Source organism: Scomber scombrus, chromosome 21 (assembly GCF_963691925.1).
Source record: "Scomber scombrus chromosome 21, fScoSco1.1, whole genome shotgun sequence".
Lineage (NCBI taxonomy): Eukaryota > Metazoa > Chordata > Actinopteri > Scombriformes > Scombridae > Scomber > Scomber scombrus.
In genome coordinates, this window is record NC_084990.1 from 21,681,575 (window position 1) to 21,703,171 (window position 21,597).

The 21,597-nt window shown below is 36.8% G+C and overlaps 1 protein-coding gene across 1 annotated transcript in view; it reads right to left on the reverse strand.

The window, feature by feature from the left end:
* LOC134003291 (NLR family CARD domain-containing protein 3-like) overlaps nucleotides 1-21,172 on the reverse strand; it is a 142,916-nt gene extending 121,744 nt beyond the window's left edge. Inside the window, exons 1-5 of the mRNA XM_062442436.1 lie at nucleotides 21,042-21,172; nucleotides 19,615-19,761; nucleotides 15,266-15,492; nucleotides 13,392-15,186; nucleotides 10,223-10,396 (exon numbers count right to left, since the gene is read on the reverse strand). Coding sequence (XP_062298420.1) covers nucleotides 10,223-10,396; nucleotides 13,392-15,186; nucleotides 15,266-15,492; nucleotides 19,615-19,761; nucleotides 21,042-21,172 — 2,474 coding nt within the window. The remainder of the gene's footprint in view (nucleotides 1-10,222; nucleotides 10,397-13,391; nucleotides 15,187-15,265; nucleotides 15,493-19,614; nucleotides 19,762-21,041) is intronic.
* Nucleotides 21,173-21,597: the final 425 nt, after the last annotated feature.

Sequence of the window (21,597 nt, forward strand, 5' to 3'; positions counted from 1 at the left end):
GTCAGTTAAGCAAAAGACAATTGCAGGTCATCCAGGTGTTTATGTCCTTAAGGCATGCCTGGAGTTTATCAAATTCAGTCCTTAGTATGAACAAAGTAATAATATTAGCTGACTTTAACACTCGTATGGACTCCGATAATGTCTAAAGGACATGTTTATTAATATGACTGGTGGGAGTGGATTAATTTAGGCTGATATATTCTCCATGACACAGCCAAGTTTCAGTAAGACAAAATAAATCAATATGATTGTCTGAAATTAAATGATTTATTAATACAGCTTTACATGACAGAGATCTAATGTTTAAGAGTCCACATCTAATTCTGTTATTTTGTCATACTATTGCATAAGTTCTATTAATTTTTATGTATAACTCTCCTCTTCAGTTTACCTCCGATTTAACTGATTTAAGTAGTCGGGGGGCAGACAGTTTCTTTATGCCTTTGGGGCTTTAGGGAGGGTACATCTGGTATGCAGGGCCTCTCTTATCTTTCACACTCTATAGTGGCACTATGGTGCACAGATGAACTCCTCAGTTTCTTCACCATCATAACCACGTCTGAGGACTCTGTGAGGTGGGGAAGGGAGACATATAGAGCCCAGATGTGTGGATGTGGCGTGGTCAGGGTGGGGGCTGCATTAGGGAGTTACCGAAGCCATGAGTCAGGGTTTGCAACGCTGCCAAAATGTCTGGCAGCAGAATGTTACAATTACATGCTGCAGTTGGTAGTGTGAAGCCTCGAGCCTGCAAGACAAGGCCTTTTCTCAGGCCAGAGTACGAGCAGATGCGTGTCGGGATGGGAACAAATGATCAATTTGTAAGATGAGTGAAAAATGTGCAAAGCGTGAAGCTGTCAGTGCAAAACAAACCGCTCAAATATGCTTGAAGTTCCCAGTGGATGATGTGGAAACTGAAATGTTAGTTCACTTGTATGTTGTACTTCTTCTTTCCTCTCCCATTAATCATCTCACCACCCCTCACATTTATCTGCTGACCCTTTGGAGGGGCCCCACCCCTAGGTTGGGAACCACTGGACTAAACTAGCTAACTGTATATAAAGTAGTGTAAACTAGCTCCACCTCCAGCAGCTACAACAGTAACATGCTGCTCTAACACTGATGCTTCACTATTAATAATCTAATGATGTCATATATAATAATATATCAGTCAGAGGGACCAAACCACTACTTTTACTGTAATACTGCATACTACATCACTCATAATACTGCAGTACTTTTACTGTAATACTGCATACTACATCACTCATAATACTGCAGTACTTTTACTGTAATACTGCATACTACATCACTCATAATACTGCAGTACTTTTACTCTAATACTGCATACTACATCACTCATAATACTGCAGTACTTTTACTGTAATACTGCATACTACATCACTCATAATACTGCAGTACTTTTACTGTAATACTGCATACTACATCACTCATAATACTGCAGTACTTTTACTGTAACACTTTAACTGCATTGAGCCTGATAATACTTCCAGTGTGTACTTTTACTTAGTAGGATCTTTCATGCAGGACTTTTACTTGTAGTAAAAGTATTTTTACTTTGCTGTATAGGTACTTAAAGGATATAAATACTTCTTTTTGCTACTGGGTTTCAGGATTAACAAATGAAATCCTCTTGCAAGTAACAATTTTGTCCACTACACAATTTCAACTACAGGACATTTTAAGTTTATTTAAAGACCAAACCACCATTTTTTTTAAAAAAAAGCCCAGGTTCAAACTGTTGCACTTCTCCAACTATCTTAACAACTATAACACAGCTGCAGGTTGTGTTTACATTAAGATTACAGCACATTTGCAGCATACTGAGCTTTTTCTGCTGCAATCAACCTTTAAAAAAAACAACTAAAAACACAGGTGGACAAGCTATTCAGGCATCAGACATAACATAGAAAGCAGCTGTTTACATTTCTATTCATGATACAAAGGGATAGGATCCAGAACTGTAAAGTCTGTGTATACTGTAGAGTTATAAACTGCTGACCCCTAGTGGCGACTATACGTCAGTGCAGCAAAGAGTGCAAAATTCTTCATTCTTCAAAGTCTTCATCTCCATCAGTATCTAACAAAGAAGGGAGATTTTTTTTCAACAGCTTGAACTGATTTTTACTTGTTTTGCTTGGTCCATGTTTGGATTTTTGAATCTGTATACTGACGGTTCAAATTTCAGTTTTATTGTCACATTGACAGAATTGCACAATAGAGTGGAGTTGTAGCAGCCTCCACACTACACAGAAAATGTTATAACAAATATTAACATGTTTTAATTAGAATAATCAGAATAATCAGAATAGAGAGCTCTTTAGAGGTGGACGCTACATATATATGACTGCACAGAACAAAGAAGACGGATTTAAAGGATTTTTAATTCTACATTTTAACTACTGTTCCTGCTTTCACCGATACATCTTTTTAATTCATCGTCACACATCAGTTTCTAGTAAAAAATAAGAAAGCACAGTGTATGGTTTGCTACAGAAACCAAACTATTTGTCCTGTGATAAATGCAGCATCAGTGCTTAACATCAGGATGACTTCACAACTCTGTTAAAAAACAATTTTTGAATATTTTCTTGGGTACATTAAATGACTGCAGTCAGAAAATAAAAGATACTGTAATTAGAGTCAACATTAGTTATCAAAAGAGTTTAATCATGTTTAATTTCCTCTGAAAAATGAATAAACAATCACTTGAATGATTAGTCGGATGACAAAAAAATGTAATTTTATAAATGGGAATATATATAAGGGAATATTTGCCAAATATTTGGTGCTTGAAGTGTCTTCAATGTGAGGATTTGCTGCTTTTGTCTGTTTTATATAATTATAAATGGCTGTCAGAGTTTTAGACTCTGCCTGACTCAAACCAAGACTTTTGACAACATCAAATTTGGCTCTGGGAAGTTATCATTTAAAAAAAATACTCTGACATTTTGGATTAAAAATGTAATCAAATATATGCATACTGATAATATAACAATATAAAAGTAGCAGATCTGTTTTACTCTGCAGTAAGAAGTATTCAAACATTACAAAAGTAATAGATGGAGTATTATTTTATATTTTCTTAAAACATGCCACAAAAGAAATCTGACACAAACTGACAAACAGTACTATAATGTTGACATAATGCAGGCTTAAGTTTAAAGAGTCTGCTGATGGATTTTCATGTTGTACAGACATGGATGTGGACCAATGGCTGGCAGTACTACTATTGAATAAAAATGAGAAAAAAAACAAAAACAGATTAAGTTCACACCAGATCAAAGTGTTTACTGGAAAATGTACAGCAGTGAAAATGTTTATTTCTTTTAGTACCTGAAAAAAATGCCAGCTCCAGCAGGATAAAACACTACTACAACACCTATAAATTATGCTGTCTATACATATGATTAATATGACCAATAATGTACAAATCATGTCACATACACGGTCGTCCATAAAGTTGGAATAAAATATTTTTTACCTCTTTCCATGAAATGATTGTGAAAATGTGATTAATTCTTGATAGATAAAGTGTATATATTCTCAAAATTGTATTGATCAATCTCATTGCACCTGGTCAAAGGTGATTATTGATGTTTATAAATAGAAAATAAAAAGAGGAATGTGTGTGAAAACAAAATTATTCCAACTTTATGGGCGAGTAGTTCAAAAGACAGATGGACTCACTACAATGACACAATACTTCCTCACACCAAAAGAGGGAAATCACTTCAGTCATCATCAGGACAACTAGACATCTAAACTAGATTCAGCAGCCACAACAGTAACATGCTCCTTACACACGGATGCTTCAGTGTTAATCTAATGAATTACATTTACAGTATAAATCAGTCACAGTGGCCAATTTTCTGCAAACTAATTAATTTGACTTTTAGTGCTTTAAAAGTAAATTCGGATGCCATCTTATAAATCCTGTAAATTGACAGTTAAAGTGCAAAGTGATTCTGCAGTAATGATTCAACAGATACAGATGGTCACAAAAAGGCAAAAGATCTCAGTTTTAGACCAAGTAAAAATACAAAGACAGAAAGTCTTTCTAAACAGGCCTCTACTGAAGATGATCCAGATGGTCCAAAATCCAGACTCAGATCTCCATAAAAAGGGTGGAGGAGGTGTTTGAGTGGAGTGGTCTCGGTGTGATTGCAGAGACTGTGCAGAGACTGTGCAGAAGGACAGCGCAGACAAGATACACTGATGAAAGGCTACTCTGTCAGATCCAGAGGAACACACAGGGATGATGGTGGATGTGACTATGTGTCTGACAGTGGAGCTGTTTTCAGATCAGCTCAGACGGCAGCACTGAGAGTCATCTCCACTTCTTCGGATTCATCTGTCAGTCACTGCTGGATGAAGCACTCCTTCCACTCTACCGCCCAGTAACATGATCCAGTCACAGCCTCTCTACACACAAACTGCTGCTGCAACCTCTCTGGATCATCAGGATACAGCTGATCCTCTCAACACAAACTCCTGGATGTTCACTTAGACTCTTACGGAGATAACCACCACCAGCTAATGAGAGAGGAAGAACAACAGAGTGTTAAATTAGCTGTTACATTTAAAGCCTAAGTCACTGTGTGTTGATGAAGATCTCCTCTGTTTGGATATATCATTGACAAACATGAAGACTGTCATTGAAAAAATTTGGGGGAAACAAAATAAGTGATGGACAGATACATATATGTGATTCCTGGACTTCAGCAGAGGTTCTGGTCGATATAAAGATGACATGCTTACTAAACGTAATGAAGGTTCTGTGAAATCAGAGCCAGTGATTTGCAGGCTGCAGTTAGACTGATCTTAGAGCTCTGACAAAAATAAATTGATCAATTCTTTAGTGTTTAAATAAGAAAAAAACTTTCGGATCAGATTTGATACAACAGTTTGATGAATGAGGAGCACTGTCTCTATACATATTGTAAAACTGTCAAATATAATCCAGTTTTATTTCCTGCAGACATGAATGCAACAACAACAGTCGTCTTCACATCAACTCAAACAAATGATCACAACAAGCTTCTGGCTGATGTGATCGGCTGACTGTTCTCTCTCTCTCTGTCTCTCTGTCCAATCCTGAAGCCTGTCACCATTCTCCTCTCACAATTTCACTGAGGAAAGTAGCCACTGAGAAGGTTGAAGGGTTCACCAGGAAATACTGGATCTTTGCTTTGATACTGACTGTGTTTAATACAAAACTGCTGAAACCAATCTAACCAAATCCAACTCTGTACTGACCTCAGTGTCTCCAGTTTACAGTCTGGACTCTTCTTAAGATCAGACAGCAGTTTCACATCTGAATCATGTAGCTTGTTGAAGTTCAGATCCAGCAGTCTCAGATGGGAGGGGTTGGACTTCAGAGCTGAGGCGAGAGAATCACAGCTGATCTTTGACAACCGGCAACGTCTCAATCTGAATAAAGAATAAATTATGTCACTTCAGAATACAAAGTTCATGCTTGAAATCATTCAGTGTTTCATAATCTGTTCAGAGCTAAGGAAAGTTTAAATGCAGAAGTTTAAAAAATGAAAACTCCAAACACCTGAACCCAACAGGGTGCAGGTTTCAATGGTAATTTGGTAATGGTTTGGAATGTTTTTAATCTTCTATTTAAAATGAAGACCAAAAAGATGCTCAATGTGGATCAGTATAAAGTCTATGTCGTTACAGATAATTTCATGTTGTCTAAACTGATTTTAAAAAAATTCTGAATGTTTCAAATTCTGTTTTAAAAGTGTTAACTATGGTTTATAATTAAATACTTTAATAGTATTTAAATATTTGAAAACAATGTTTGAATGTCTACATCTGAAGCACATTTTGTCTCATAAACATCCTCATGTCTGCAGTTTAGTGTCATCACACCATTCACATCATATTAATCTCATCACAGAAGTAAAAAATGGTGTCTAACCCCAGATTCTCCAGTTTGCAGTGTGGACTTCGAAGAAAATCACACAGCTGCTTCATTACTGAATCCTGCAGGTCATTGTGGCTCAGATCCAGCTCTCTCAGATGGGAGGGGTTGGACTTCAGAGCTGAGACCAGAGCAGCACAGCTGATCTCTGACAACCTGCAGCAGATGATTCTGAATAAAGAATAAGTCAATAGATAAAAATCAATTATAGTCCATTAAACTCATTCATATTTTAAATGTATCATATACTGTATAATACAACATTATTATGTCCTAATCAATGGGTTTTCCCCTACAATTAGCATATTGACTTTGTCATTGTGTCATGTATCATCATGTCAGCTTCCTACAGACATCCTCAAAATGTCACGACAACATTCAGACACCTATTGATGTCAACAGAGATCGATAAAATGCTGCTGACCTCCATCAAGACTGTAAAAAGAACCAAAATAGACATGTTGGATTAAAAAGCGTGTGTATTACTTTTCTTTATCTTCTTCCTATAAATTGTAACAATTCACTTGTAATTTCATTCAAACACTACAAAACGTGAGTAAATACAGAACAATAAATATTCTCTTCCTCCTGAGGCACTTATTTCTAATCACAGATTTAGTCTCATAATCACTGCTGGCTGACTGTGATCAGTGCCAAACACAAGACTGTCACATGACTTCCCTGAACTGGTTGTGCAGCTACACAAAGTGAAATAAGTGTCATCTGTCATTGGTCGCAGCTCAAACTCGACTCAAGATACAAACTGCATTTGGAAATATGACTTGCTGTCTTTGTCTGTACTTGGTGTTTGATATAAAATACATTATTCCTGGAAATGTAATGTTGAAATTTTTTTACCCAATTGTTTAACAGATTTGAGTTTCTGACAGTCAGTGAACTGTTCAAATCCAACTGTTCAGGCATTTTGGACTTTAAACATTTTGGGGAGCTTTGAAAAAGAAATTAATCAAATTTAATCTGAACTTCGTTTATGAATTTAAATAACTGGGTACATACAAGATGTACAAAAAGAAAAACAGTCAGTGAACTGACCTCAGAGTCTTCAGTCTACAGTTTGGACTCTCCAGTCCAGCTGACAGAAGCTTCACTCCTAAATCCTTCAGGTTGTTGTAGCTCAGGTCCAGGTCTCTGAGATGGGAGGGGTTGGACTTCAGGGCTGAGGCCACAACTTCACAGTGAGTCTCTGAGAGTCCACATCTCTTAAGCCTGTTGTTATAATTTCTTATTTGATTAAATATGATCAATTAAAATGATATGATATGATAAAACACTTTTATCATAAATATAGATACTATGCATGTTGATAACCAAACAAACTGTGTTGGGGGGTGGGGGGCGCAGTACTTCCATATAGTGCATATGTAGGAGGCACTGTAAAATGTGGACATAAATCAAAGTCCTGAAGTTCTTTTGCTGGATTCTTATTTAAACAAGAAGGTGAAGGATAAACTGTAAAATGTAACATTCTTCACAACTAAACATAATAAATGTATTCATAAGTGTAAACACAGCAACTACAACGTTTTCCTTGCTATCAAAGTTTTTGTTACAACTGAAGAACAATTGCAGTGAGAATAACTGGTGAACAATATTAGCAACAAGCAGCTGTAACACAAACTGAACACATTTTAGTAGTTTGTAAGTTGTATAGTGTACATATAAGAAGGGATGTATGATATGTCAGTGGCTGACATTTTATTGGCTGAGAAATGAGAAAATGTAACTATAGTAAATGTTTTGGTGATGGAATTTCACACAGTCAGTGAACTGACCTCAGAGTCTTCAGTCTACAGTTTGGACTCTTCAGTCCATCTGACAGACACTTCATTGCTGAATCCTTCAGGATGTTTCCACTCAGGTCCAGCTCTCTGAGATGGGGGTTGGACTTCACAGCTGAGGCCACAACTTCACAATGAGTCTCTGAGAGCCCACATCTCTGAAGCCTGACATAAAACACGTTTTACATTTAAAAATGCTAAAATCAAACACTTTTATCATAAATATGTACACTATACATTTTGATGACAAGGCAATTTGAATGTATGTGTGTATGTGTGTGTGGGGGGGGGGGGGGGGGGGGCTAAGTAGATCTACACAGCACATATACAGCAGACTGTAAAATGGTGTTAAAATATTGACACTCAATACTTTTCCAGCACAAATCCTTAAGTCATGAAGTTCTTTTTTTGGATTTGTATCAAAACTATAAGGTGAAGGATGAACTGCAAAATGCAACATTCTTCACAAATAAACTGAAAGCTGAATAACTACAACATTTTTCTCTCTCTCTCAAAGTTGTTGTTACAACTGAAGAACAATTGTTGTGTAAAACTAGTGTAAAATGGCAACAAGCAACTGTCACACAAACTGAACACACTTTATCAGTTTCATAGTGTGCATCTATAAGGAGGGATGTATGCAGGGATGGACTGCATCGGGAGCACCGGGACAATTCCTGCTGGCCTGATAGCCGTTCTGGCCTGACTTGAACAGTCAACTTCACCAGCAATAATATAGTGAGCAAGAATCAGTTGCAGGATGCCCGGACCAATCAAAACCACGTAGCTATGTGGTGATGACGGGCAACAGCAGGCTACAGTGGAAAATAAAAAAAACCTGCTGTCTCTCTGTCTCTGCTGAACGGAGGGTTCAGCTCCGCCCCCTAAGACAGAGGAGAGGAGCAGCTGATGTTAACCTCTGCTGCTGTTTGGTGTCACTTCTCGTCACGTTATTCTCCTCTGCTCTGGTCGAGCAAGGTAGAGAGTGAATGAAGAGAGAGAGAGCTGACAGTAAGAAAGCCGGTGAATCAGATCAATAAAACGTTATTTTCTGGTTGTTTCACAGCGGTTACGTTCAACAGCACAAATAAACTTGCCCACACACCTCCACTCAACCTTGCAGCTCAGCCTCAAACCTCTGAATGTGAAACACCTGTGTGCTGTTTAAAACAAAGCAGCAGCTTTATGCTGCTTTAGTTGGTTCAGTTTAAAAAGTCTTGATGAGAGATCTTATTTATTTCCATCTGTACAATAAATCAACTCTGACCCTGATCCACTTCTTGTTTGGAACATTTATTTACTGGTACAGTAACATTTATTTCCTGTGCTCTGTGGGTGTGTCATCATCATTTATACCTATACAACCAGCAGTTAAATTACTAAAGCACACATTTTGTTTTTCTAGATATAACCTCATAATGTTGCTCTGAGTGCACCAGAATGATGTATTTGACTTAAAAATGTACAAAATGTTCTTACCCCCCACAGGGATGGACTGGGGTCTAACTACCATAAACTCTCAAAATTATGTGGGAAACACTACTGGATTATGTGGGCTACTGGATTTGTAATATCAAATTAGACATGTGTTGTTCTATTTGTGTGATATAGGATTCTTGCAATTTACTTTTATTTTAATGGCAATATGTTATAAAAAATAATCATTAAAATAATTTTTATTATACTATATCTGATATCTGCATGAAAAGAGTGACCTGGAATGGAGTCAAATTCCCGGCCTGAATTATTGTCCCAGTCGGCCCCTGGATGTGTGATATGTCAGTGGCTGATATTTTATTGGCTGAGAAATGAGAAAATATAACTATAATTATTGTTTTAATGATGGAATTTTAGCTAATAATTATATCTGATAATTATGTCTGCTAATTCAAAGCCTTTGTACAGTAACTGTGGACCAGTTGTGAACAGAGATTTTTTTAAGGTTGGGTCTTGGTTGGTAGCAAACTGTGAGTAACAAGGCAGGCATGGTTTTAGAGTAGATTACAGTAGTCTGTACAGTCTCTCTTCTCTTGCCTTTCTCTCCTCTGTTTTCTGTGTTGATGCCTGTTTCTACAAGGCCAGTGTAACTTACAAAAAAAAGATAACCTACATTGTTTTAACATAAATGATATTAGCTATCTTGTTGGTATCAGCCACAACAAACAGACAATTATTGGTTGTTTTCATTGGCAACAAAATAGTGTGTTCTCTGTGTTTAAAACAAAACACATTATTTCTGAAAATGCAAAGACAACACATTGTAAACAAAATTGTAAACATTAAATTGTCAAATCATTTCATGTTTCAGACCCTTTCAGCTGTAAACTAAATTCAAAATGAAACCACCTGTTGAGGCATTTGAGTTGTAAAAAACAAATGATTAAAATTGTATCTGAAAATGTTGTCATGAATTTAAATAACTGTACATATAGGATATACATAAGGAAAATGCATTCTGTGAACTGACCTTAGAGTCTCCAGTCTACAGTTTGGACTCTCCAGTCCAGCAGACAGAAACTTCACTCCTGAATCCTTCATGTTGTTGAAGCTCAGGTCCAGGTCTCTTAGATGGGAGGGGTTGGACTTCAGAGCTGAGGCCACAACTTCACAGTGAGTCTCTGAGAGTCCACAGTTCTCAAGTCTGTTATTACAAATTATATTACATATAAATGTGTTAAATTCAAACAATTGTATCATAAATATATGCATTTTGATGACAAATCAAATGGTCTTGGGGGGGGGGGTATTCTAGCTATTCTATATTTGTATTGGTTGGTATCAGCCACAACAAACAGATAATCATTGGTTGTTGTCATCTGCAACAAGACCCTTCAGACCCTTTCGGTTGTAGACTAAATTCAAAGCAAAACCAACTGTTCAGGCATTTTTGACTTTAACATTTTTTTGTGAGTTGCAAAAACAAATTAATTAAATTCAATCTGAAACTTTGGTTGTTCATTTAAATAACTGGGTACATATAAGATGTACAAGAGGAAAACACAGTCAGTGAACTGACCTCAGAGTCTTCAGTCTACAGTGTGGACTCTCAAGTCCAGCCGACAGAAGCTGCACTGCTGAATCCTTCAGGATGTTTCCACTCAGGTCCAGCTCTCTGAGATGGGGGTTGGACTTCAGAGCTGAGACCAGAGCAGCACAGCTGTTCTCTGACAAACTGCACCAACTCAATCTGAATAAAGAAGAAATCGTGCAGATAAAAATGATAATCCATCAGATCGATTAATTTTTTTAATTAATCATTTAACATTATTTTTTCCTAAACAATGTTTAACTGGTTGTGTGCAGCCAGCGAGGTATGTTCATTTTTGTGTTACATTGTGTCATGCATATGGGTTTACAGTCTGTGTGTGATAAGAACATGTTTTTATTTTGCACATTGTGAATTTAAACAGTTTGATGGTGGGTTATGGTGGTAAATGACAATAATGAAGTGGGGAGGAGAAATAAAGCCATCTGTAACTGAAGAACTGTGGGCCTGTGTATTTCCTGGAGGGACTAATACAACAAGTTTTACGACTTTGTCATTGTGTCATGTATCATCATGTCAGCTTTCTACAGACATCCTCAAAATGTCACCACAACATTCAGACACTTATTGATGTCAACACAGATTAATAAAATATTGCTGACTTCAATCAAGTCTGCATCAAGGATCAGATTAGACATGTTGGATTAAAAAGCTTGTGTATTACTTTTCTTTATCTTCTTCCTGTAAATTGTAACAATTCACTTGTAATTTCATTAAAACGTGAGTAAATAAATACAGAACAATAAATATTCTCTTCCTCCTGAGGCACTTATTTCTAATCACAGATTTAGTCTCGTAATCACCGCTGGCTGACTGTGATCAGTGCCAAACACAAGACTGTCACATTACTTCCCTGAACTGGTTGTGCAGCTACACAAAGTGAAATAAGCATCATGCAAATGTTGTGTCCCCTGTCATTGGTCGCAGCTCAAACTCGACTCAATATACAAACTGTCGGTACTCCTGTTTGAAAGACAATCTTGAACTTTTTTCTCATTTGTTTTACAGATTTAAGTTTCACACACATTCTAAAAATAATTATTGTCCAATTATTTCACATTTTCAGACCCTTTTGGTTGTAGACTAATTTCATAGTAAAACTTACTGTTCAGTCATGTTGGACATTAAATATTTTAGTGAATTGTGGACAAATGAATCAAACTGAATCTCAACTTCTTTTATGAATTTAAATAACTGGGTAAATACAAGATGTACAAGAGGAAAACACAGTCAGTGAACTGACCTCAGAGTCTTCAGTCTACAGTTTGGACTCTCCAGTCCAGCCGACAGAATCTTCACTGCTGAATCCTTCAGGTTGTTGTGACTCAGGTCAAGGTCTTTGAGATGGGAGGGGTTGGACTTCAGAGCTGAGTCCACAACTTTACAGTCAGTCTCTGAGAGTCCACATCTGTCAAGCCTGTTATTACAAATGTTTATTACATTTAAATATGATAAAATCAAACACCTTTATCAGAAATATAGACACCCTGCATTTTGATGACAAAGCACATTTTGTTTGGTGGTGGTGGGGGGTCAGTAGCTCTATATAATGTACAGAAGGCACTGTATAATTCTGTCTGTTGTGATAAAATGTTGGCTATCAAAACCTTTTCAACACAAATCCCAAAGTCCTGCTGTTCTTTTGCTGAAATTGTATTAAAACTAGAAGGTGAAAGATGAACTTGTCAAATCAAACATTCTTTACAAATAACTGAATAACTGAATAACGTTAAGTAAGTAAGTTATTCTCTCTCTCAAAGTTTTTGTCACAACTAAGGAACCATTATTGTGAGTTTGCCAATGCTTGTTGCCAATTTTCAGCTGAGATTTTATTGGCTGAGTAATGAGAAAATGTAATTATAATTATTGTTTTGGTGATAGTTTTTCAGCAGATAATTACATCTGATAATTAAATCCAATAATGCAGAGCCTTTCTACAGTGACTGTGGACTAGTGACATCATTCTGAACCCAGTTGTGAAAAGGGATTGTTTAAGGTGGGGTCTTCTGTTTGTACAGGAGCAGACTGAGAGTAACAAAGCAGACATGGTTTTAGAGTAGATTATAGTAGTTACAATTGAAGTACAAGACAGTTACAGTACGGACTTGCGTCTCTTGCCTTTCACTTTTCTGCTCCTTGTGTTGCTGCCTGTTTGTACAAGGCCAGTGTAACTTACAAACAAAAATAACCTACAGTGTTTTAACATTAATAATAATGAATGAATGAAATTCCACATTGGTGCATCTCTAATGTTGAGTATTACACACTTTACAGCATGCACTATACATTTACACTATTGATATGACTGATGTAATATTGGCCTCATAATGTTAAAGCTTTGCTTCCCAATTAATCTCAAAACTGCAAAACACCCCCTTTAAATGTTTATCTTTGTTAAAAGATAAAAGAGTTCACAATTTCAAGCCCAAAAAGGCTCTTCAGTGTTGGGTACAGAGGCAGCATGAAGTATCGAAAACTTTTTAGACTGAACACCTGGACTTGAAAGATGTGTGTGTGTATGTGTGTGTGTGTGTGTGTGTGTGTGTGTTCAGAAGTGGTTTATAATGTTAATAATCACATTTGGACTTACACAGCCTTTCTGCAGTTCCTCACAGCTGGGATCAGTCTCTGTCGTCCCTGGTCTGATGTGTTGTAGTTCTTAAGGTCTAACTCATCCAGAACCTCCTCTGACATCTGCAGCATGTGGGCCAGAGCTGAGCAGTGAATCTCAGAGAGTTGCTTCTTTGATGTGTTCTCTGACTTAAGGAACTCTTGGATCTCCTGATGTACTGAGCGGTCGTTCATCTCCATCAGACAGTGGAAGATGTTGATGCTTCTGTCAGGAGAGATATCCTCACTGTTCATCTCCTTCAAGTTTTTGATGACTTTTTTGATGATTTCTGGACTGTTACTTGTCAGACCCAGAAGGCCTCCTAAGCGACTCTGGTTGGACTCCAGAGAGAGGCCATGAAGGAAGCGAATAAACAGGTCCAGATGGCCATTTTCACTTTCAAGAGATTTCTTCATGGCTCCCATCAGGAAGAAATGCAACATCTTCTTGTAAAAAGGCTTTTGTCCCAGGAAGTCCTTCAGTACCTCTATGTTGCTGCTGGTGTAACAGTGGTACATGTAGACTGCAGCCAGAAACTCCTGAACACTCAGATGAACAAAGCAGTAGACTGTTTTCTGGAAGATCACACTCTCTCTTTTGAAGATCTCTGTACAAAATCCTGATAACACAGAGCCCTCTGTGACATCAAGACCACACCGCTCCAGATCGTCTTGGTAGAATATGATGTTTCCTTTCTCCAGATGTTCAAACGCCAGCCTCGCCAGATTCAAAAGAACTTTACCATCAGCCTCCGTCAGTTCCTGTGGACTCGTCTCATGTCTCTCATCATACTTGTGCTTCTTCCTCTTAGTCTGAACCAGCAGGAAGTGTGAGTACATGGCAGTCAGGGTCTTGGGCAGCTCTCCTCTCTGGTCTGTAGTCAACATGTGGCCCAGAACTGTAGCAGTGATCCAGCAGAAGATTGGGATGTGACACATGATGTGGAGACTCCTGGATGTCTTGATGTGTGAGATGATTCTGCTGGACAGCTTTTTATCACTGAATCTCCTCCTGAAGTACTCCTCCTTCTGGGAGTCAGTGAAGCCTCGTACCTCTGTTATCCTGTCAACACATAATGGAGGGATCTGATGGGCTGCTGCAGGTCGGGTAGTTATCCAGACAAGAGCTGAGGGAAGCAGAACACCAATGAAGAGGTTTGTCAACAGCACATCGACTGATGTCTTCTGTGTAACATCAGACACGACCTCATTGTTTAAGAAATCCAGTGAAAGTCTGCTTTCATCCAGGCCATCAAAGATGAACAAAACTTTACAGACAGCGAGCATCTCTGCTGTGAGTTTCTGTAATGTTGGATGGAAAACATGGATCAGCATGATCAGACTGTAGCGCTTATCTTTGATCAAGTTCAGTGCCCTGAACGATAACAGAATCACCAGACTGATATCGTTGTTTTCAAAACCCTCTGCCCAGTCCAGAGTGAACTTCTGCACAGAGAACGTTTTTCCAACGCCAGCTACGCCATTTGTAAGGACGACTCTGATGTATTTGTGTTGCTCAGGTAAGACTTTAAAGATGTCGTGACACCTGATTGGAGTGTCATGGAGGGTCTCCATCTTCGAAGCTCTCTCAAGCTGCCTCACTTCATGTTGGGTATTGACCTCTTCACTCTGTCCCTCTGTGATGTAGAGCTCAGTGTAGATGGTGTTGAGGGGGATTTCACTTCCTTTTTCATCAGTGCCTTCAGTCACACATTCAGATCTCTCCTTCAGACTGATCTGATGTTTATCTAAAACCTCCCAGAGAGCAACATTCACTAAAAAAGAGAAACATTTTAGATTAAACAAAGATATTCTGAAAATTATTATTACCAACAAAAAAACAATCAATCTTACTTTGTACAGTGATGGTCTGACTGTGTATCTGAAGTCTGGATCTTATTTTGGATCTTTTTCCACACTGGGGACAGGAGGAGTCTCTTGATGAAGCAGACTGGCCCCAGTATGAGTTGATGCACTGTCTGCAGAACCAGTGTCCACAATTGGTAGAGACTGGATCCCTCAGGATGTCCTGACACAAAGAACAGCAGGACAACTGATCCTCCACAGACACACTCATCTTCCTCGTCGTCTTTCTGTAAAGACATTTCTTTATCACTGAAATATTTTGATTGATTGTTGTTGAAAAATAAAGGGATTTGGCAAACACTGTCTAGAAGTTCACATTGTCGCTGAGAAAACTAAAAGTGTCGCTCTTTTTCTGAAAATGTTTATTCATTTTATTTAACAACTCTGTTCAAGAGTCACAGCAACGATAGAGAAAACAGGAAATAATACCATGACAAAATAAGTTAGTCTCTGTGATTATGTGTACGTCTGTTGGATCAGCTTTTTAAAATAAAGATTTATTTTGGTTTAAATTACACAGATTAAATTAAATAGTGTAGCTTATTTTCTAAAAATTGTTTTTATTTGATTTAAACTCTCCTGCTTTCATAAACACATATTCAAGTTTTGTAAACTGACATTAAGAGATTAATTTGTCTCTGTGCTGAAAACAACCCTTAACTGTGTTTCTTCTCTGTTTGTCTTACTAAACATTTAGTGATCTGATCGGTATGACTAGTGTCCCAGATACACTGCATGTAACAGTGGGTTTCATGTATTAGTAAGGTCCACTTTCTAATGACTCAGAGCTTTTGACTGCAAGCCACAAAATTATTAGTAAGTTCAATATGATGTCTGGTAGCTCATTACAGCTGATCTGAGGTATATTTTGAGTGAAAACATGAGAAAATTAATTAAACATTTGAAGCACACTCTTTCAGGTTTTGAATAGTTGCAGATCTTTACAGTAATTTTAATGTTTGTGCAAAGATGTATGAATATATTCTTGAAGTAGGGCTGATCAATTGATCAAATTTGATCAAAATCACAATATTTGTTAAAGATAAAATGTGTTTCAAAATAGCATTTTAAATTAAATATTGTCATGCTGCAGAGACGTCCTGGCCTACACATCATAATCTACAGACTAAAGAAAACATCTTTGATTAGTATAGATCCCTGCAAAAATCTCACCATAATCATTTAATATATTTGTTAATTAAAATAGAAATGATGATGAATAATGAAAGTATCATTCCTTCTAATATCACAAATCATACCACAGCTGAAAAAAAGCTTTTTTTTTTCAAAATCTTTCAGTCCCATCATGAAGTGTAAAATCTGACATATAGGTTCTCATGTTGCTACAGAAATACTATCTGTAGTGTCCATAACAATCTATGAATATAGTTACATACATGACACAATACATCTATTATAATAGTTCTGCATCATGAATGGAAATATTTTAGCAGAGCAGTTTGTCTTCATCCTCACTGAATCATCTTCCACCAGGTCAGTTTACAGTAGATACAGTCTCTTACTTTGTGTCTGAGGGTCCAGGTTCATTACTGAAGTTCAGAGGAAACCTTTTGGACCGGTCACTCTTCATAGATAGACAGCTAGGAGCTGGAGACGCCGCTCTGTCGTCTTCGTCCACACAAACACTCATCTTGTGGACGTCGGTCAGTCTGAGAGGTAAAAAGGTAACACTGACGTTGAGATTATAAAGCAAAATTCAAGAGAAGCAACGAGAGTCACAGCAACAATAGAGAAAACAGGAAATAATACCATGACCAAATAAGTTAGTCTCTCCCTGTTTTCTGTGTGTGTGTGTGTGTGTGTGTGTGTGTGTGTGTGTGTGTGTGTGTATGTGTTTGTGTGTGTGATTATGTGTACGTCTGTTGAATCAGCTTCTTAACATAAAGATTTATTTTGGTTAGAACAGGTTAAATTAAATAGTGCAGCTTATTTTCTAAAAATTGTTTTTATTTGATTTAAACTCTCCTGCTTTCATAAACACATATTCAAGTTTTGTAAACTGACATTAAGAGATTCATTTGTCTCTGTGCTGAAAACAACCCTTAACTGTGTTTCTTCTCTGTTTGTCTTACTAAACATTTAGTGATCTGATCGGTATGACTAGTGTCCCAGATACACTGCATGTAACAGTGGGTTTCATGTATTAGTAAGGTCCACTTTCTAATGACTCAGAGCTTTTGACTGCAAGCCACAAAATTATTAGTAAGTTCAATATGATGTCTGGTAGCTCATTACAGCTGATCTGAGGTATATTTTGAGTGAAAACATGAGAAAATTAATTAAACATTTGAAGCACACTCTTTCAGGTTTTGAATAGTTGCAGATCTTTACAGTAATTTTAATGTTTGTGCAAAGATGTATGAATATATTCTTGAAGTAGGGCTGATCAATTGATCAAATTTGATCAAAATCACAATATTTGTTAAAGATAAAATGTGTTTCAAAATAGCATTTTAAATTAAATATTGTCATGCTGCAGAGACGTCCTGGCCTACACATCATAATCTACAGACTAAAGAAAACATCTTTGATTAGTATAGATCCCTGCAAAAATCTCACCATAATCATTTAATATATTTGTTAATTAAAATAGAAATGATGATGAATAATGAAAGTATCATTCCTTCTAATATCACAAATCATACCACAGCTGAAAAAAAGCTTTTTTTTTTCAAAATCTTTCAGTCCCATCATGAAGTGTAAAATCTGACATATAGGTTCTCATGTTGCTACAGAAATACTATCTGTAGTGTCCATAACAATCTATGAATATAGTTACATACATGACACAATACATCTATTATAATAGTTCTGCATCATGAATGGAAATATTTTAGCAGAGCAGTTTGTCTTCATCCTCACTGAATCATCTTCCACCAGGTCAGTTTACAGTAGATACAGTCTCTTACTTTGTGTCTGAGGGTCCAGGTTCATTACTGAAGTTCAGAGGAAACCTTTTGGACCGGTCACTCTTCATAGATAGACAGCTAGGAGCTGGAGACGCCGCTCTGTCGTCTTCGTCCACACAAACACTCATCTTGTGGACGTCGGTCAGTCTGAGAGGTAAAAAGGTAACACTGACGTTGAGATTATAAAGCAAAATTCAAGAGAAGCAACGAGAGTCACAGCAACAATAGAGAAAACAGGAAATAATACCATGACCAAATAAGTTAGTCTCTCCCTGTTTTCTGTGTGTGTGTGTGTGTGTGTGTGTGTGTGTGTGTGTGTGTGTGTGTATGTGTTTGTGTGTGTGATTATGTGTACGTCTGTTGAATCAGCTTCTTAACATAAAGATTTATTTTGGTTAGAACAGGTTAAATTAAATAGTGCAGCTTATTTTCTAAAAATTGTTTTTATTTGATTTAAACTCTCCTGCTTTCATAAACACATATTCAAGTTTTGTAAACTGACATTAAGAGATTCATTTGTCTCTGTGCTGAAAACAACCCTTAACTGTGTTTCTTCTCTGTTTGTCTTACTAAACATTTAGTGATCTGATCGGTATGACTAGTGTCCCAGATACACTGCATGTAACAGTGGGTTTCATGTATTAGTAAGGTCCACTTTCTAATGACTCAGAGCTTTTGACTGCAAGCCACAAAATTATTAGTAAGTTCAATATGATGTCTGGTAGCTCATTACAGCTGATCTGAGGTATATTTTGAGTGAAAACATGAGAAAATTAATTAAACATTTGAAGCACACTCTTTCAGGTTTTGAATAGTTGCAGATCTTTACAGTAATTTTAATGTTTGTGCAAAGATGTATGAATATATTCTTGAAGTAGGGCTGATCAATTGATCAAATTTGATCAAAATCACAATATTTGTTAAAGATAAAATGTGTTTCAAAATAGCATTTTAAATTAAATATTGTCATGCTGCAGAGACGTCCTGGCCTACACATCATAATCTACAGACTAAAGAAAACATCTTTGATTAGTATAGATCCCTGCAAAAATCTCACCATAATCATTTAATATATTTGTTAATTAAAATAGAAATGATGATGAATAATGAAAGTATCATTCCTTCTAATATCACAAATCATACCACAGCTGAAAAAAAAGCTTTTTTTTTCAAAATCTTTCAGTCCCATCATGAAGTATAAAATCTGACATATAGGTTCTCATGTTGCTACAGAAATACTATCTGTAGTGTCCATAACAATCTATGAATATAGTTACATACATGACACAATACATCTATTATAATAGTTCTGCATCATGAATGGAAATATTTTAGCAGAGCAGTTTGTCTTCATCCTCACTGAATCATCTTCCACCAGGTCAGTTTACAGTAGATACAGTCTCTTACTTTGTGTCTGAGGGTCCAGGTTCATTACTGAAGTTCAGAGGAAACCTTTTGGACCGGTCACTCTTCATAGATAGACAGCTAGGAGCTGGAGACGCGGCTCTGTCGTCTTCGTCCACACAAACACTCATCTTGTGGACGTCGGTCAGTCTGAGAGGTAAAAAGGTAACACTGACGTTGAGATTATAAAGCAAAATTCAAGAGAAGCAACGAGAGTCACAGCAACAATAGAGAAAACAGGAAATAATACCATGACCAAATAAGTTAGTCTCTCCCTGTTTTCTGTGTGTGTGTGTGTGTGTGTGTGTGTGTGTGTGTGTGTGTGTGTGTGTGTGTGTGTGTGTGTGTGTGTATGTGTTTGTGTGTGTGATTATGTGTACGTCTGTTGAATCAGCTTCTTAACATAAAGATTTATTTTGGTTAGAACAGGTTAAATTAAATAGTGCAGCTTATTTTCTAAAAATTGTTTTTATTTGATTTAAACTCTCCTGCTTTCATAAACACATATTCAAGTTTTGTAAACTGACATTAAGAGATTAATTTGTCTCTGTGCTGAAAACAACCCTTAACTGTGTTTCTTCTCTGTTTGTCTTACTAAACATTTAGTGATCTGATCGGTATGACTAGTGTCCCAGATACACTGCATGTAACAGTGGGTTTCATGTATTAGTAAGGTCCACTTTCTAATGACTCAGAGCTTTTGACTGCAAGCCACAAAATTATTAGTAAGTTCAATATGATGTCTGGTAGCTCATTACAGCTGATCTGAGGTATATTTTGAGTGAAAACATGAGAAAATTAATTAAACATTTGAAGCACACTCTTTCAGGTTTTGAATAGTTGCAGATCTTTACAGTAATTTTAATGTTTGTGCAAAGATGTATGAATATATTCTTGAAGTAGGGCTGATCAATTGATCAAATTTGATCAAAATCACAATATTTGTTAAAGATAAAATGTGTTTCAAAATAGCATTTTAAATTAAATATTGTCATGCTGCAGAGACGTCCTGGCCTACACATCATAATCTACAGACTAAAGAAAACATCTTTGATTAGTATAGATCCCTGCAAAAATCTCACCATAATCATTTAATATATTTGTTAATTAAAATAGAAATGATGATGAATAATGAAAGTATCATTCCTTCTAATATCACAAATCATACCACAGCTGAAAAAAAAGCTTTTTTTCAAAATCTTTCAGTCCCATCATGAAGTGTAAAATCTGACATAGAGGTTCTCATGTTGCTACAGAAATACTATCTGTAGTGTCCATAACAATCTATGAATATAGTTACATACATGACACAATACATCTATTATAATAGTTCTGCATCATGAAGGGAAATATTTTAGCAGAGCAGTTTGTCTTCATCCTCACTGAATCATCTTCCACCAGGTCAGTTTACAGTAGATACAGTCTCTTACTTTGTGTCTGAGGGTCCAGGTTCATTACTGAAGTTCAGAGGAAACCTTTTGGACCGGTCACTCTTCATAGATAGACAGCTGGGAGCTGGAGAAGCTGCTCTGTCCTCCTCTTCCTCCACACAAACACTCATCTTGTGGACATCAGACAATCTGAGAGGTAAAAAGGTAACACTGACGTTGAGATTATAAAGCAAAATTCAAGAGAAGCAACGAGAGTCACAGCAACAATAGAGAAAATGGGAAATAATACCACATCAAAACGTGTGTGTGTGTGTGTGTGTGTGTGTGTGTGTGTGTGTGTGTGTGTGTGTGTGTGTGGTTTTTAACTAAGGTTTCAACAGTTTGAATTAAATAGTGCAGCTTCTTATCTGAAAATGGTTAGTCATTTGATTTAAACTCTCTTGCTTTCATAAACACATATTTAAGTCTTGTAAACTGAGATGAAGAGATTAATTTGTCTCTCTGCTGAAAACAACTCTTAACGTTGTTTCTCTCAGGATTTGAATAGTTGAAAATCTTTACAGTGACTTTAATGTTTGTGATAAGATGTATGAAT